Source organism: Euprymna scolopes, chromosome 2, assembly GCF_053919585.1.
Source record: "Euprymna scolopes isolate OS-2025 chromosome 2, ASM5391958v1, whole genome shotgun sequence".
NCBI classification, from domain to species: Eukaryota; Metazoa; Mollusca; class Cephalopoda; order Sepiida; family Sepiolidae; genus Euprymna; species Euprymna scolopes.
The window spans coordinates 142089363-142107239 of NC_136483.1; the positions used below are offsets into that span (position 1 = coordinate 142089363).

Sequence of the window (17877 nt, forward strand, 5' to 3'; positions counted from 1 at the left end):
CAGAGGGCAATAAATCAGATCGTGTTAGGAAGTGATACATTTCTCAAGAGGTAACTGGTACAATGTCATGTCTAAGGATGGTGTCTACAATGCGACTGCTCGGGCTAATGCATTATACTCATATGAAGCCCAGATGAAGGGTGTCGATGAAACTCTTCTGCTGCCAGCAGAATACGAACAAAGCATCTACAAAAACGGCGCTTGTTATGACCCTTTCGGTTAATACCTACTTCCACATCTCTAGTGCTCACATCTCACGGACTTTAAGATATTTAAGGAAAACTGATTTCCAAAATTTTTATCTGATGGTACAGGTCATCCTCTTCCAGTATTTCAGTGCTTCCCAATTGTCCATAGTCTACTAAGTCTACTATAGTCAAACACAAGCAGCTGTCTATTGCACTTTACCGCTCTCATATATTTCAAATAGTTTTTTTTTTAATTATTAAATTAGGAAGGAAATGCTTCCCTTAATATAAGCTTACTGAAGTCACATCTCTTTCATCTCACACTGTAGTAGAAGAAACTGCTTATACAAGCGGCAGTGCATCTGTTTGACCATGAATTGGGGAAAGTAAAAGAAGTAAAGAACTTATGTTTGTAGACGGATTCTTTTTATGTGTTACTTTGCATATGAGGGGGAATAGCTGGTTCAAGAAGGACGAATTGAGGAGGACAGAAAGTTGAATGTTTGACAACTGTACGGAAATATCGAAATTGAGAGTTGTGGTTGTGAATTACGGTGTTAGTGAAGAGGAGTTCTGTCAGTTTTCCTTTTGCAATTACGGAGATTTGTTGGTGCATATATTACAGCGTTAGCGAAAGAAGGATTCTGTCAGTTTCATTTTCAGGAGTACATGCAAAAATTCTAATTTTGTTCCATAAAGTTAGATTTGCGCGAATAGAGACATGTAATATCTATTCTGTCCTTGGTCAGAGAAGATGAAAATCCTTCTAGACTGAGGCATCCAGTACTCCATTTTCAGAACTGTATTTTCCCCCACATTAAAAACGCATCTTTCGTTAAGGATAATGAGGATTTAAATGTTGAGCGAGTTGTTCTACCACTAGGAAGAAGAGTGACTGTAATACCCGATGACGTCACAGTCACAGCTATTTTGCCTTCTGACTTAACGGTTGCAAGAATTAAGTTAGTAAGAAATGTCTTTCCTGTACATTAAAGAATATAAGCCCACCTTGCTGATTTTCTATAGTATTAACTGTAATAATATTTCATTGAGGCATGGTAAATCTTAAGAGGCAGCCTTACATGACTCACGATTTATTTAACATATATAAATAAGATGAGACGTGCATGGTGTTTAACACATGTCCAAGCATCCAAGCCCGGTTTTCCTCATTCCTACACCAAAGGGTTACAGTTATTGCGCGTATGAAAATAGTTCCATGATATTACTACATCTTCCTTACTAGATAGAAAAAAAATATTGTTCAGATAATTGTTATGTATAGTAGTACATTTGGTGCTTATATATATATATATATATATATATATATATATATATATATATATATATATTTACCAGTGGTGAAAAAACCGAACTAGAGTGCTCAATGTGTAGCCAGAGCAGTATATAAGAAATTTATTACTGTGAGTCCAGAATGAGTTTACATATTGTTTCAACTAGAGGATGATCCTCAAAGAGAGGAAATATCCAACTAGCATCGATGGTAGTTGGATATTTCCTCTCTTTGAGGATCTTCTTCTAGTTGAAACAATATGTAAACTCATTCTGGACTCACAGTAATAAATTTCTTATATATATATATATATATATATATATATATATATATATATATATATATATATATATATATTGCCTATGTATTCACGGCCACGTTCTGTTGTTTTATACGTTGATTGTTTTGGAGTTAATTGGTGTGAGATATTGTTTGCGTTAATGTGTCCAGTTTGGGATGAGGTGATGTGATCACTGAAATGAAACGTTTATGTGTGGATGTTCCATCTTCTCTTGTTGAGATTATATTTCGTCTTTTTTTTTTTTTTTTTTTTTTAAATCCGTCTGGTAGTTGACGGGTGTACGATCCCGATTCGGCATATTTACTCAGAACTGTTGCTGATTTCCATTTCCCATTTGGTTATCCAGCATATTGTCCTGGGACAAGTGCTGGTAAATCATAAGCTGCTCTGATACATGATACATTTTCTGCATACCCTGTCTATGTTCTAGTTGTTCATGGATATGATCAGAGTTGGGAAATCTTGAGTTTGTAACTTTCAACATTATGTTCAATCCCATTATGCGATTGTTTAAAAAAGTTTAGCTGGGCTTGGAAGTTTGTGGTTGATTGATGTTGTTTATAGGCATGACATTGCTAAGTTAGAATCTTCTGTTTGCTTTGTCTTAGTCAATGATGGGATTCAAGAATGAGTGCCTGAATGCGATAAAAAAAAAGGAAAGAAAGGCTGATTCAATATTTAATCAACTAAAAACAATCATAACAGGATGACGAGACTCAATTAAGGAAATATCGTCAGCATTTTGACTGTTTGAATTTGTCATTTAATAAAACTATTTGATTTTGGGAACTTTGGAGATGATGTTACATTGCCATTGTTGAGCAAATTCTTTGAATACGTCACTAGAATATCGTGGTCCATTGTCACTAACAACTCTGGTGGGAATATTATATTCAGAGAAAACCATTTTCTGTGTAATTAGAAATTTGCTTTAGTAATCAGCAATTGTTAAATATTCTTAATTATTACAATGAAACAAATCAGTGTTGACAACTTCCCATGCTCTACTGGGGATGTCATGTAACTGCAAAAATTCCTTTGATTGTGCTGCAAAATTCTCCTGGCATATTGAACATTTCTTGATCGTGTTTTCTATATCAGCATTACTTTTCTTCTAATGTACATCATCTTTGGCTTGAAGACGCGTTTTTTGTTTTGTTTTGTTTTGGTTTTTTTCAACACTGTAATGCAGCTGATCTGTTGGGTTTCAGGGATAATAATCCTTGATCTCTTCATGATGATACCATCATTGACAGATAGTCCATCTCTGTATGACGAGTAGGACCGTATTACTGACAATATCTCTTTAACTGAGTCTGGTCAGCCTGTTATGATTGCTTGTAGTTGATGAAATACTTCATCGACCTTTCTTTCCTTTTTTTTTTATCTCATTCAAGCGCTCATTCCTGAATCTCATCAAATTGGCTGTTCGATGTTTTAGTTGGTTGGGAGACAGCTCATAGTATTAGCTACAATCATTTCTTGTCCTATGTACTCTATTTGCATCTGATATCCCTATAACTTGATATCATTCATTTTAACTTATGAGGTGTACTAGTCAGTGGCTTCTGTAGTATCATGACGAGTAGCTTATGCTCGGTGACATCCATAAGGGTATGTATAGAATCTTTGGACACCAAATACAATTGCAAGAAGTTCTCTTTCTATGCATGCATACCGCTTCTCAGTGTCTGTAAGAGATTGTGATACATATGCGATGTTTTTTTTTTTTGTTTTTTTTTGTGTGTGTATTAATACAGCTCCAAGTCCTTTCAAACTTCCTGGTGCTACCAGATCAGTCTGTCTGAAGATATTGGCTTGCTGAGACGAAATGCATTGATGCTTTTTGTTTTTCTACTTCCTTTTGCAAAACTTAATTATGTTCTGCAAAACCAAAACCAAAAACAACAATCCACCTTTTCCCCTTTTTCTTTCTATCTTCCCCATTTACTGACTGGTTTCCTAACTTAAAATGTACCAAACATTAAGAGTGAAACCCTTTTCCTTCTCCCATTGCAAAACTCATTCATGTTCTGCAGGGCAAGGAGCAAAAACGATAAAATCCACTATAAAAACAACCAAACACTACAAACAAGTGATTGAAGATACAAAAAGCTTGAATAATAAAAAACCGTCTAGAAAATGCAACATGATGCAACATGAATACTATTTCTAGAATAACTGGATGCAACATGAATACTATTTCCAGAATAACTGGATGCAACATGAATACTATTTCCAGAATAACTGGATGCAACATGAATACTATTTCCAGAATAACTGGATGCAACATGAATACTATTTCCAGAATAACTGGATGCAACATGAATACTATTTCCAGAATAACTGGATGCAACATGAATACTATTTCCAGAATAACTGGATTCGGCATTAAATAACCCAAACCAACCAAACCAAACCTTCCAATCTTGCATCTGTTTGTCATACTGGTATTTCAGCTTTGTTAAAATATGTTAGTGTAGCGTCTTGGTTGATTACTCTTTTAAGTTTTTCAAATCATTCCTTGTGATGTTCTTTCCAATGAAAGGGTGCATCCTTCTTTAACAATCCTCTTAGCATATGTGTCTTTCAGCCAGGTTGGGAATGAACGATAAGTATATGAGAAAGTTTGAGAATTCTTGTAGCTCTTTCTTACAAGTTAGGTAAAGCATGTTTTGTAGATCTTTGACCTATTCTTGGTCTGGACTGACACCATTTTTACTATAGATCATCCTGAAGAAAGATATGTTTTTTTAATTAATTTTGCATTTTTTAAAAGATTAAGCATGAGACTATTTTACGCAGCTTGAATAAGACAGTGTAAATCTTGTGTTCTTCATCATCTGTTTTGCTATAAGCAACAGCGTTGTCAGCGATGTATACCATGCCAACAACTTGTCCAAGTATCTGGTTCAACTTCATTTGAAAAATGTCTTGTAATACTTAAAACGTCCACAAAAAGGAATTAAAAAGTAAATGTTTTAGATTTTAGAGTGGGGGATCATTTTCCTATGTAAATGGAGACGTGTGACCAAGTTTTTTTTTTATTGTTTTTCTTTCAAACTTTTCAAACTTTCAAAGTTTTGCATAACTTTCAAAGTTTTGTATAACTTTCAAAGTTTCGCATAAGTTTTTGAATTATACCCGGTTTCAAAAAAAAAACAAAAAAAAATAATCTTGACTTTTGGCTACAGGTTAGGTTTAGTTTATTGTTAGGGTTAGCTTTGATATACCTACAACATATCTATGATGCCTTCTTAATTAAAATTTTTTTTTTTTTTTTGCTGTTTAAGAAAAAGAAAAGTTTCTCTCTCAACGTGTATTAATTTACATGTTTAATTTATTTTTAAAGCTTACACCTGAAATAGGTTTTGTATGGAAAAACCAAAATTAGCTATGGTACGTTATTTCATTATAAAACAAAATGGCCACCATCTTTTTAAAAAGTGCACTAGCAGCAACCAAACTTACTATTATTTATAACTAATTGAAGTGATAAAACAATGTGAACAATAGTGGTTTATTGAGTTGCTTGTGGTTTCATTTGTTGGGATTCATAAGCTCTCAACCAGATGTTTACCCGTTGGCTGTCACAAACAAAGTGTGTAAATGCGTCACTACACATAGGCTTGACGCACCCATCCGGTCAAAAAACGAAAAATAATAAAAAAAATTAATTAGCTAATATGAGTGGGGCTTGATAAAAATAAATTTAACAATCAACGTCTGTGGGAGCCGTCTAAAAAAAGATAAAAGCCCAGGATTTTTGTAAACGAGAGAGAAGGGAACCAGACACTAAAGAGACAACACACAGGTGCAGTCAGGCGAGAAGTCAGTTCGCTTTCCGCTGTTGAAGCCAGCAAACATATTTTTCACTGTGTTTGGTTTGGTTTGGTTTGGTTTTGTAGACGAAAGTTATTGTTTATGTTTTTGATTTTGCAGAACATTATTGAGTTTTGGAAAGGAAAAAAACAATAATATCAATGTTTGGTGCATTTTACGCCAGAAGGCCAGTATCTCCTGACAGCCTGATCTGGCAGTACCTGCAGCGAAAGTATTTGTCTGTTTACCTCCGGCTGGTGTGTGTGAGGGATGATGTATTGCAAGGCCGAATGTCGGTGGCAATCAACCCTACAACTAAAAGATGACACAGACAAGAAAAAAACAAAAAACAACAATGGCAAAGAAAAGATGACAAACGCAGTGGGTACGGTCATGCATGAATATAAATCCATTCAGGTTTATTTTTCGTAAAGAAACTGAATGGTAGTAGAAGGTCTCAGGCTGAGGGTTGGGGTCCAGCTTGTGTCTGAACTGACATGGCTACGAGGTCGTTGCTAGTGGCTATGGGAAATGCGTGCTGGCTTGAGAAGCTGAACTGCTGGGAATCAAGCGAGTCGATGGTGAGTGGTCATTGCTGCTACTACTGGGTTCGGCCGTTGTTGGGGAGGTAGTCTAAACCGTGCTGCATGAACATGACTGCTGCTGCTGCTGAGTTGGGTTGCGCCACTGACAGAGGGATCCTCACTACCTGACGAGCCGGGCTAGTCTGCCTTTGGTTAAAATAACTCACTGTATTTATACTCGTCCAGCAGACGTAGTTGTAGACACCATGGTTTTGCAGCGCTGGGCGTCATTTTTTGTTCTTGATTTCTGTTTGTTTTTGTGTCTTTAAAGTACTGCAGGGAATCATCTGTTTGAGATTTATATTCATGTGTCATATCAAATTAAAGCTGGGAAAGTTGTGAATATTATTCTAGTGGGAATTGTACTATTCAGGGTTCCATGGGATAATTATGTCAAAGTACTTGTCGAAGGGTCGTCGGCTATGGTTTTTATGTTTTGAATTGGGATCCTTTTTTGATGAGAGGTTTCTTTTGGTTAAAACCACGACAGATGTTATTGTAGTGCCTATAGTGCAACAGAAGTATTTGTCTGTTTACATCCGGCTGGTGTGTGTGAGGGATGATGTTATTGTGGTGCTTATATGACTGAGATCTACTTTCTTTTGTATTTACATGCAATCTCTTATTTTGTGATTTGGTTGGCTAAAGCAGGCATGTTCAACCGTGCATAGAAATACATTGAGCAATTTAAACACTTCTGCACATATTCACCTTTCTTCATTTCTGCCCAGACAGTTTAGCACACAGATTACCAATTCCATCAAAGATGTCAATCTGAGAAGATGCTGTATTGTCTCATTTGTCTCTCATCATGACTTGATGAAAGCAAGATACAAATTCCCATTCGAGACTAAAGATCTAGACACATTTATCTAACACATGCTAACTATTTTCTTGTATCCCTATTCTGTTAAAGTTGATTTCGTTGTAGAGAAGATGGGGTTTTCTTCAAGCAAAATCCCTTGCTAATGCCCCTACTCCAAATTTGCGCTTGTAGGATGGAATTGGCAGACTGTTTCTCACTGATATAAATTTCATTGTAGAGAAGATGTTGATATTTTTATATGGAACTCTGGTGATACTTTTCTTCTTCATCTCAAGCCAGAGGTGATGCTGGTCAAGTGGTTAACAACACAGACTAACGACCTAGGCGTTCCAAGTTCGAATCCAGTTCATACCACAAAAATCACTTTCACTTAAAATGTTGACAACCTTTAAGTGGTCTCTTCTGTAAGTACCCGATGTTTTTCTAGAAAGAATTCTGACTACAAAAATATCGAGGAACCCAATGCCAATAATAGAATCTTTGAATTCATGCGATATGACGATGATGACCTCAAGCCAGCAGCTCAATCAGATGAATAAAGATGTTGCTCCAAAATGACTGTCTCCAATCTCCGGCAAGCATCTCATCACACCAATCATTCTATATCATCTACTCTATCTATGAACATGCATGTGTGTATTTTCACTGCACAGACCGTGATCGTCCCATTCATTATGCCAGTCCAAGATTGTTGTTTGATTCAGTCAGGTTTGTAACAGAAATTCTCATTCCAAACAAAGTCCACAACTCTAGTTTAAAAACAATTAATAAAGTTTTTATTTTTCTTCGGCGATTAAAATGGTATTTATTTTATTTCAAACAAAAAAAGAACATCTCTTGAATGGTCGGACTGAGATATTTTCACTTCTCTACCCTCCTCCTTTTTTTTTTACTTTGACCAAGCATCTATTACCTGCAACGTCTGCTATTCACATGCATCATTAAAAACATGCAGTCTGGCACATAATTTCATTTACATTACTTTAAGGTGTATAAAATATTTTTGTAGAATAAAAAGGCCAAATTTCCCATGGAAAATGTCATTTGGTCAGCCCCAGAGTTCAAAGTCGTGGCTACATTACACCTCAGCCTTGAATCATTTCTTCATGGAGAACACGTTGTGGAAGAAATACTTACGAAAGAAGTGTGCAGTTTTGATGAAGATTCACGAAAGGTAAGTTGAGTGCATTTAAGAATAAGTGTTTTTCTTTGGGGGGTGGGGTGATAATTGGTTTTATTGTTTCTCCCCAACATAAATCAATGAGTACATGCTAGCCCCCAAAAATGTCACCATTGGAATCGTTAATAAAATTCACAATCATATTTGGTACAAATAAACTTTAATCTACACCTGACTTGTCCACTAAGTTGAACTTTTATGTCAATTTTTTTTTTTTACATATTACATTTTTTTTTTTTTGTAATTTATTTTTAAATTATAGTAGTTTTTAATATATTTTAGCCTCTTCATTTTTTTTTTTTTTAATTTTAAATTTGTTAAATTCTGTTATTAAATAGTGTCGAAAATGTCTTCAATTCTAAGGAATAATTAATAGGTCAGAATTGGGTCAAGTGTAAATGGTTGTAAAATGTTAGTAAATCGTGACCTTAGCTTTGTCAAAACACCAAAAGATTATGAACTTATTCACAAAACAGTTACGTTTTCAACTTGTCTCCCAAATCATGATATCTATTCCTAACCACAGTAGCCGAGGATTGTGTGACAAATGACCATAGTTCACTCGGGAACACGGATCACCTTGTTATATTGGTTGATATCACCCTAAGTTTTTGACTCCAAGCTGAGGAGCTGTTGCTCAAAATGACAAGACGCTCCAAAAGGGTTGATTAGGAAGCCATCAAAGAACATGTCAGAGATGCTCCATGGACTAATATATTTTCTCTTCCTGTTGAACAGTGTGCCAATGAGATAACTGAATGGTGCAAAGCAGGCACATATTTTCACATAGAAGTACTATAGCTAGCCCAACTCTCTCCAATGGTTCACTTCAGATTGTGCAGTTGTCATTGTGTAAAGGCAGCATACATTTCACTGATTCGTCCATCGCAAACCAAATACAAATAAACAGTGACGTCACTGGATTATTTATCTTCCACCAGACTATCCATTCATGTGTAATCACCTTTTTCTTCACCGTATTCCCTCTGCTTCACTCTTTTTGTTTTCAAGTAAGATCTTTGACTTACTTGTTGTTTCATCAAATACTTTTGCATGCAAAATCCGATCCCGCATTTTGCTAATTCCTACCCTCTGTTGAGAAGGAAAGTATTTCTTCGAAACTCCGCGGATTAAGGACTATCCACTTATCTAGTGTTTCCTTTTCAGATTAAATATGTTTTTAACTCATTTCAAAGTGTTTTTTTTAACATGTTTTATTAACTGTTTGCTCGTGTATATATATATATATATATATATATATATATATATATATAGATAGATAGATAGATAGATAGATAGATAGATATATGAATAATGCTTTCTAGCTAGCGTTGCCCGGCATACATTTGTCGTGTCATAATTTGTCATAAATAGTTTTAACACAAGAGGGGGGGGGGTAACTATTCTGTACTTTTGCTTTTACAAGGCATTAGTTTATTGCTGATCGTCTGAGATGCCCCTACATGGGAATGGCGATGTAACTGCTCAGGCATTTTATGTGGATTAGAGTGCACCTCTTCTTGTGCGTTGATTTTCAATCCCCATATTTCGACCTTGTGTCACATCTTCCTGCAGTGGAATGGAAGTAAATACCGGGTAAATAAGAGACCTCTATTTGGAAAATGGCTACTATTATGTGGGACAAACATGGATCGTTTTTTTTATTACTAAACCTCACTATGCTGTTCAAATAATAGACTGAAAAATATAAATCATCTCCAGCTTCTATAGGATAAAACGAAGGTGCAATTAAATAATTTTCCAGAAATTATCAAATTTCTATTCTATAAATACATTGTATCGCACAAAATGACATATAAGGGTTGATGGGCAGTAAAACAAAATATCACAATCCCAATTCTGACCTGGTAATATAGTACCTGTCGGTTTCTGGGTTAAATAGAATCCACCTCAGGTTTGGTTTGGTTTGGTTTGGTTTGGTTTGGTTTGGTTGTTTTATTTCAGGCATATCAACTCTTTTCGGATTATTTAATCTGATCATTTTGGTAGAAGTTTTTATGTTTCAAGTTCTTAAAATCTTCAAATATTTATTCCTCGTGTTTGGTTTGGTTGTTTTGTTTTATGACATATCAAGCCTCTTCAATATTTAATGCCGAATCTGGTCATTTTGATTGAAGATTTTATGCTTCAAATTCTTTATATCTTCAAATATTTATTCATGCTGTTTGCTTTGGTTGTTTTGTAGAGGTAAATTGTTGTTTTTGGCTTTGTAGAACATGATTGAGTTTTGCAAAGGGAAAGGGAAAATAACATTAGCATCAATGTTTAGTGCATTTTAGATCAGGAAGTCAGTATCTTTAGACAGCCTGATCTGGTACCACCTGTTGAAACTTTAGGGGGGGTAGTGAGGTTTTATGAAATTCTAGCATGCACCAAAGTTCACCGTGCTATTTAATTTTTTTAAAAAATATTATCAAATATATTATTTAATGAATAAATGCTAAAAGCTTGGTGAAAATTGGATAATTCTTTGATTTTGGGGGTGAAAGTAATATGCACCAAACCTCACTACTGTCCAAACAAAATATGCAATTAAATAACTTTCCAGAAATTAGCAAACGATTATTTTATAAATATGTTGTATGGCACAGTGACCCCAAAAAAGGGTTGGTGCGCCGTAAAACAAAAAATAAAATCTCAAATTGTTTTTCGTAATGATTTTAACCTTTCATCTTTAAAGTCTACTCCACCCTCTAAGTCTCCGAACAATAAGAAGGATTCCAAGGCAAACAAGAAAAACAATCCGTTATCTCGTTCGCAGAGCCAAACAAAAGGTAAAGTATTTGATTTTTTTAATCAATTTTATAATATGATTTAAGTATATTGAATGTGTAAAGAGAGAGAGTACCTGTTTTTTTGTTGTTGTTTTTTTTTTTTTGTTTTTTTGTTTTTTTGTTTTTTATTATGAAGAAAGGATTGCTGTATAGAAATTCATTATCTGGCTTTGTTGGAGTATAAAGAAAAAAAGAGTCACCATAGTTACGTTATAAGGACAAACTTTTTAAAATCAGTTTTATACATACATCAACACAGCAGACGTAAAGGAGAGGGTTACATAAACAAGAAGACAAAAATATGTTGAGTCAATAGATATGCATGTATATAATAATAGTGTGTTTGAGTCTGTATCTTTCAGCTCACCTAACCCAAGTCATGGCTAGGGACAAAACAGAAATATGACATCTTGTCACCTTGACGTTTAAACATTAATTGCTAAAAAAAAAAGAAAGAAAAAGAAAAAGGGTGTGAGAAAAGGTTCAACAGAAATGTCTCCCATCCAAAAGTGTTCTGAGTGGATAACACACCAATCACTCCGAGAGTGAGAACAACTAACATAAAAGAAAATAGATAACGGTTACAAATGCATCCATAGTAGTAAATGTGGATGGCTGTGTGTGTTTTCCTCTAACCAATAGATTTACAGGGCGAAACGATAAAAGTGTCGCCCTAAAGAAAACAACACTACATCATTATTTTAAAACTTTATTGAAAAAAATCAATTCAGGTAACTTGATTATGTAGTAAAGCTGACATCTATTCAATGTAGCTGCCTTTAGCCTCAATCATCGCCTCAATACGGGTCCAGAACTGGTAGCATGCCTTTTCCACAAGCGCCAGCAGGAGCTTGGCAAATACTTGGCAAATACTCGGCAGATGGCTGCAATCGGGCTGGCTTTGGTATTGTGGGAGGTCATGTTGGTGATGTTTTCAATGTATGCTCAAACAAAGTGGTTCAGTTCGGGTGAGGAGGGGGCCAGTGAGAGAAAGATACAAAGTCGTAGCACTCTTTCTGAAGCCAAGCCTGGGTCTCTTTGGACTTGTGGGTTGGCGCCGAGTCCTGCTGCCACACCCAGGGTCTGCCAGTAGCCACCTGATTGCACCAGAGGATCACCACACTCTTCAGTACATCCAGGTACACTTTGGTGTTTACTTTCAAGCTGACTTCGAAGATGTGAGGTGCATGATGTGGCCCTCACTTAAAACCACACCACAGACCATAACTGTGGTCGGAAACTTTATCTTCATCACCCTGGGCATGTCCTTCAAGCATTGAACAGTCTGGATTTGCATTTTGAGGATGCTGGAAATAGTAAAACGGAAATGGAATCATAAGGCAAAAATTTCATCGTTCCACCCTGTAGTCTCATTAGGGTCAATCTACACAAAGGAAAATGTTTAGAATCAGGGTGGCCTTGACCTTGAGATATTGTTTGGATAATTCTAACTACTATTCTAAACCTAGTTATTATATTCAAAGCGTTTCAGCTGATGTAACCTTTGACCTTCTTTAAGTGTATCTTTTTTACACTTAGAAACTTTCTAATCGAACTTAGAAATCTGCATAGAATTTTGAACTGAATCTTTTATTTAATCCATTGGGGTATATTGTTCTCATTTCGTCAGCAATGACTGGATAGAAGTGTTAATTTTGTTATTCTTGGTCATTATCAACTGCATTAAGAATTGAACCTTCAACCTCCTGAAGATTGCCGTTTAGAAACCTGTTACATGGTTATGGTTGACAGAATGAGAACAATCTACTCCTGTAGATTAAATAAAGGACTAAGTTCGAAATTTTTTTATAGATTTTTTATAGTTTAACATAAAGAGTCACCAGTTGAACTATTTTTTCTCATCTTGGATGTTATTCTCACATTTTAACGGATTTAACTCTGAGCTTCTTCAGGTACATTGTGTAAAACTTGAGGAATCTTTCTGTTGGACTCGAGAATCTGTATAGAATTTCAAAGGGAATTTTATTTATTTTTTTTAGGGATTTTCCTCTGCCTGCAGATGATCCGACCTCTCTTTTACATTAGGAACTTATAACACCAGATTATCATTCTTCATGTTGGTGATAATGCTACTTCGCACTTTAATATACTCTACCGATATTATAAGCGCAAGGTCATCACTGCCAGAGTAATAAAGATAATAATTGCATGTTACAAGTAAAGGGGATATAATTTTTCTCAATACATAATAACAGATGCATAATGACGTTGACACACCTGTTGAGCCATTTGGTAAAATCAAATGATGTAGGTGCCCTGAATCCTGAAGAGAAATGGGCGCCACCAGGCTATTCTTGCACAGGGTATGCTGCATTAAAACAATTACTACGCTCTTACAATCCTAGAGGCTAAAGGTATTGTCTTTGTCTATGTACAAAGAGAAGATATTACATAGTTGATGTTAAAAGTCTGTTAAAATTCATTCGCTGAACAGAACCGTTTCTCTCCATATTTGCTCCTACTTCCAAATACTAAAATCAATGTAGAATAATCCATGGAGGTAGTTTGTCCTTATTCTGTCAGCCATGACTAGATAGAAATCTTTAAAAAAATGTAATTCTATTCTTAGTATCCACTGCACTGACGATTCCATTTTTCCTATGTTGCATTACCTCCCCTCTCAGGGGAGATTTAATATCTTACAAGTCACAACCAACTAAAATATGTGGATTGCAAAAACGTATCTCTTGTTTCTCATGTTGCTCTAATTCAATCTATACTTATCCCCAGGGAGAGAATTCGACTGGAATTATAGTTGGATACAGTAACACGAATAAAAGAGGAGTTTGAAGAAAAAAAAACCTTTTACTGGGCTGTCGTCATTGCCTTCTCTTCTGCCAGTGGTGGAGGTGCGTTCTGGTCACGAATCTTTGGAGCTGTTGCCTTCCTGATTTATCATGAATGTTAAGACATTCTATACTCAGAGTGTTCGTTTCAGAAACGTCCAAATGATCCCTCCTCCTCCTACCCTTCTTTCTTCCAGTCAGGTGACGTCACATCCGTTTTTTTTTAAGATCTGAGAAGGGATTTTGAAATTTTAATCAGTTGGGATGTTTAAAGCAGTGTTAGCTGCTGAATCAGAACGGGAGAAGTGAATATCTGAGTGCTAAATATGAAGAACAACAATCTTCATAAAGTCGTCAAATTGTGATGCTTTTTTTTCTTTCTTTTTAACTGTTTAATTGTGTTGGTTTGTGATGTACTTTTGCGATTAGAGGATTGTTTATCCTTTCATTTTTAATTTTTAATTTGTAACAATGTGCAAAAATACTTGACGGATCTGTTGAAATTATACTATTAGAACTTTTCCAAATATAGAACATTTTTTTAATTTTATTTGAGTGATGCGTTTTTATAACCGTTAATAGGTGTGTATGTGTTGCATACTGCTTACATCATATGTGTATAAACATTATTCACTTGTTCGTCTGTTGCAACCAAAGTTTGAGTTGTTCCTCTTCTGTATGGCTGATGATAATATCAGTGGCTGTGCATGTTCTCTTTAGTATAACTGTTGTATTGTATCAATGTTCGCAATTACGGCACATCAACAATTCCGGTGAAAAAACGAAACTGAACGTACTTTTTTTTTTTTTTTTTTTTTTTATTCTCGTCCCTCTTGGTCGTATCCTTCAGTGGATTATGTACCGCCGTTCATCGTATTTGGAAACAAAAGCTTTCTCAACACATAGCAGATGCAAGTCTCTATACTTTTATGGACGACTAGGGTTAATTCAGCTACAATAAATTTATTACTGTCGAAGGTGCGTCGTCGTTTCTCGTTACCTTAAAAGGAGGGTAGGGTCTATTTTGCTAGATTCTTCTTGTCATCCCCTCGAGAACTCTCCTCAATCCAATTTTTATGGGATCCAGAGACAGACCTTTTGATCTGCTCTACCTGACACTCGGAATCAGACTCTCTGTGATCTCGTTTGAATCTTAACTCTAACCCAACAATTCCGGGGAGGGTGGGGGTGTGGGGCTATAAAAACGAAACTGAGCGCACCTTTTTTTTGTTTTGTTTTGTTTTATTCTCGTCCCTCTTGGTCGTATCCTTCAGTGGATTATGTACCGCCGTTCATCGTATTTGGAAACAAAAGCTTTCTCAACACATAGTAGCAGATGCTATTCTTTTATGGACGACTGGGTTTAATTCAGCTACAATTAATTCATTACTGTCGAAGGTCCGTCGTCGTTTCTCGTTACCTTAGAAGGAGGGTAATGTCTATTTTGCTATGATCTTCGCCGCCATTAGATTCTTCTTGTCGTCCCCTCGAGAACTCTCCTCAATCCAATTTTTATGGGATCCAGAGACAGACTTTTTGATCTGCTCTACCTGACACTCGGAATCAGACTCTCTGTGATCTCGTTTGAATCTTCCCCAAAAATCACATTCCCCAAATCGTTCTGTAACATGGCAGTCCAACGACATCACGCCATGTCAACGATTGTTCGACGTTGTTCGACCTAACATTGTTACAACACTTTTGATAAACAAACAACCTACCTTTGCTAATAACTTTTAATCTAAAATACAATGAGCTCCAATTCTCAATTCTGTATATATCGCACTGACCACAACTGCCAGTCTGTTTTCTGGCCAACTGAAACAAACATGACCAACTGAAACACTCTTCTTTGCAGAGAAAGGTAGCCTAAAGACGATCGTTTGAGTTTGTTTCTGGAGAGAGAGAGAGAGAGAGAGAGAGAGAGAGAGAGAGAGAGAGAGAGAGAGAGAGAGAGAGAGAGTAAATTTTTCTTAACTAAGTAGATATTAAATCTTTAAGTACAAATGGACGGATAACAACAGACACCGGGAAGGGGAAGCTATTCGTCTTTAGCCACTTTAACTTTTTTTAGTCTCGCATCCATTTCACTCAGTCTCCACACAAAACTTTCTCGAAAACTTAGTTTCTTTGTTAACCATGATTCCGTGACGTCACGCATCACACTGCTTATTTTCACCCTCTCGTGTCATCTACCGCAGGAACTGATCCCATTACCAAACCCCATGTCACCTCACCTGCACTTAGTGCATCTATGCCAAAATCCATACTAGTTCATTATGCACTATTCGACATAGCCTCCCTCCCCCATACTGTAACATGTAGAGTGAAGGTGGTTGAAGATGAATGTGGTTTCCATAACAACATAATATACTTTATTAGTTCACTTCTTTTTTTTTCTCATTCTTTTTTTGCCAGAGAAAAAGTCTGCAGAGACGAAAAAAGGGAAACGTAGTGAGAACGGCAAGAATCCTTCGCCTCCCTTTGAAAACAACTCTGTGCATTTGCCTCCACTTGAAATGACTGTCCGTATCGAATTGGAACACTGGACATCTATAGAACAAGCACTTGAATCGACAGGTGCATAATACAAAATATTACTCAGTGGGTTACCCACGTTTTTACTATGAGAAAATATTTTTGTGAATTGTGGTGATATTTTATTTATCCACCATTAATCGTTGTGAAAAAGAAAAAAAAAAAAGAAAAGAAAAATAAAGCAACAACTACAGATTTTAAATCATTTCTGCTAAAGATAAAATTCCTTTTGCGTCATATCATTTTTGTTTCAACCGATTTCAGCAGATCAAACGCCAGTACAATGAACCGCCCACAGTTTCAATTTGGATCTGTGGTTCCTCATTTAACATTGATAAGAGTTACAACATATTCAAATTTTTTTGTTGCTGTACTACTATTATTACAAACTCGATGTACCTACTCAGTTTTTGTTTGTTTGTTTTTTTTTAACTATGCCATTTTATTTTATAAAGTAGACATAATCTCTTAACATACTTATTCCATCATCTAAGAATACTATTAGAGTGGGGATATTTTCCCTTATTCACATAAACAGGAGTGTGTGTTTAAATGCCCTTAATAAAAAAAAACATAACGTTTCAACATTTTCCTACTTATTTCTGCAATTAAACTATTTTTTGCACGTAAAAATAAAAATGTAATTATTATGATATTCTTTAGTCATTAAATTTTGGTTCAGAAACACCAATAAACAGTAATACTTTACTTTTGTCTTCAAACTTTAAATTAAGTAATGAAATTACTAACGATTCACTAATTTAAAGGCTTCAAAATTAATGTTGAATGTTTTTTTAAGGTTACAAAGTGTAAACCTTGTTTTTTTTAACATTTTTAAAAAGTAAAGCTGTCTTTCATGGTAGTTTCTCTGTGATTGTGTGAAACTTAAAAGTAACTCTTAAACCTTTAAGTCAGAAATTCCCAACCATAATTTCCTTGTGGATCTCTTGAGAGTAATTTTATCATCTGTGAATCCCATATATCATTTTTAATAAAATGTTTATTTCCAAGTACTAAAAACTAACAATGAATTAATGAATCAGTTTGTTTACATTCATAACATAAAATCCAATATAAATTTCAATAAACATATTAATAATAAATAATACAAATATAAATGTCAATAAACATAAGAATAAATAATGCTTACCGAATTGGAACATTAGACATCTATCATATAAGCATTATGCTTAAATAGAAACTAGATTGAAAGAAATTTGTGGTCCATCTTAAGTTATGGTCCCAAGTTCGGAATCTCATCTTTAAACGGTCAATGCAAGGTAATTTCTAGCTTGAATTAATGTTTAAAGTTTTGTCAAGTATTAATTAATGCTTAAATTAATGTTTAAGGATTTGTCAAGTATTACGATTGTAGTCTAGTCTACATTGCACTGCAAATCATCTACTGTTGATTTTATAAAATTATTTTTACATAAACGTCTTGAATTAAAGTTTAAAATGAAAAAGTAAAGTATCATGGTTTAGTTGTGATCTAAACAGAAGCATTCATTTTGAACGCGCCCCTGTCTTATCAAAGATCCC

General features: G+C 35.2%; 1 protein-coding gene across 2 annotated transcripts in view; it reads left to right on the plus strand.

The window, feature by feature from the left end:
* Positions 1-16737, plus strand: part of LOC145296813 (leucine-rich repeat-containing protein 43-like) — a 107820-nt gene extending 91083 nt beyond the window's left edge. Inside the window, exons 14-16 of one of the 2 annotated variants that reach the window (XM_080142900.1) lie at positions 8025-8189; positions 10897-10990; positions 16216-16537. In XM_080142900.1, the coding sequence (XP_079999026.1) occupies positions 8025-8189; positions 10897-10990; positions 16216-16385 (429 nt within the window). In that variant the 3' untranslated portion in view covers positions 16386-16537. Of the gene's footprint in view, positions 1-8024; positions 8190-10896; positions 10991-16215 lie in introns of both variants that reach the window. The other variant, XM_080142909.1, reaches the window with a different exon arrangement.
* Positions 16738-17877: the final 1140 nt, after the last annotated feature.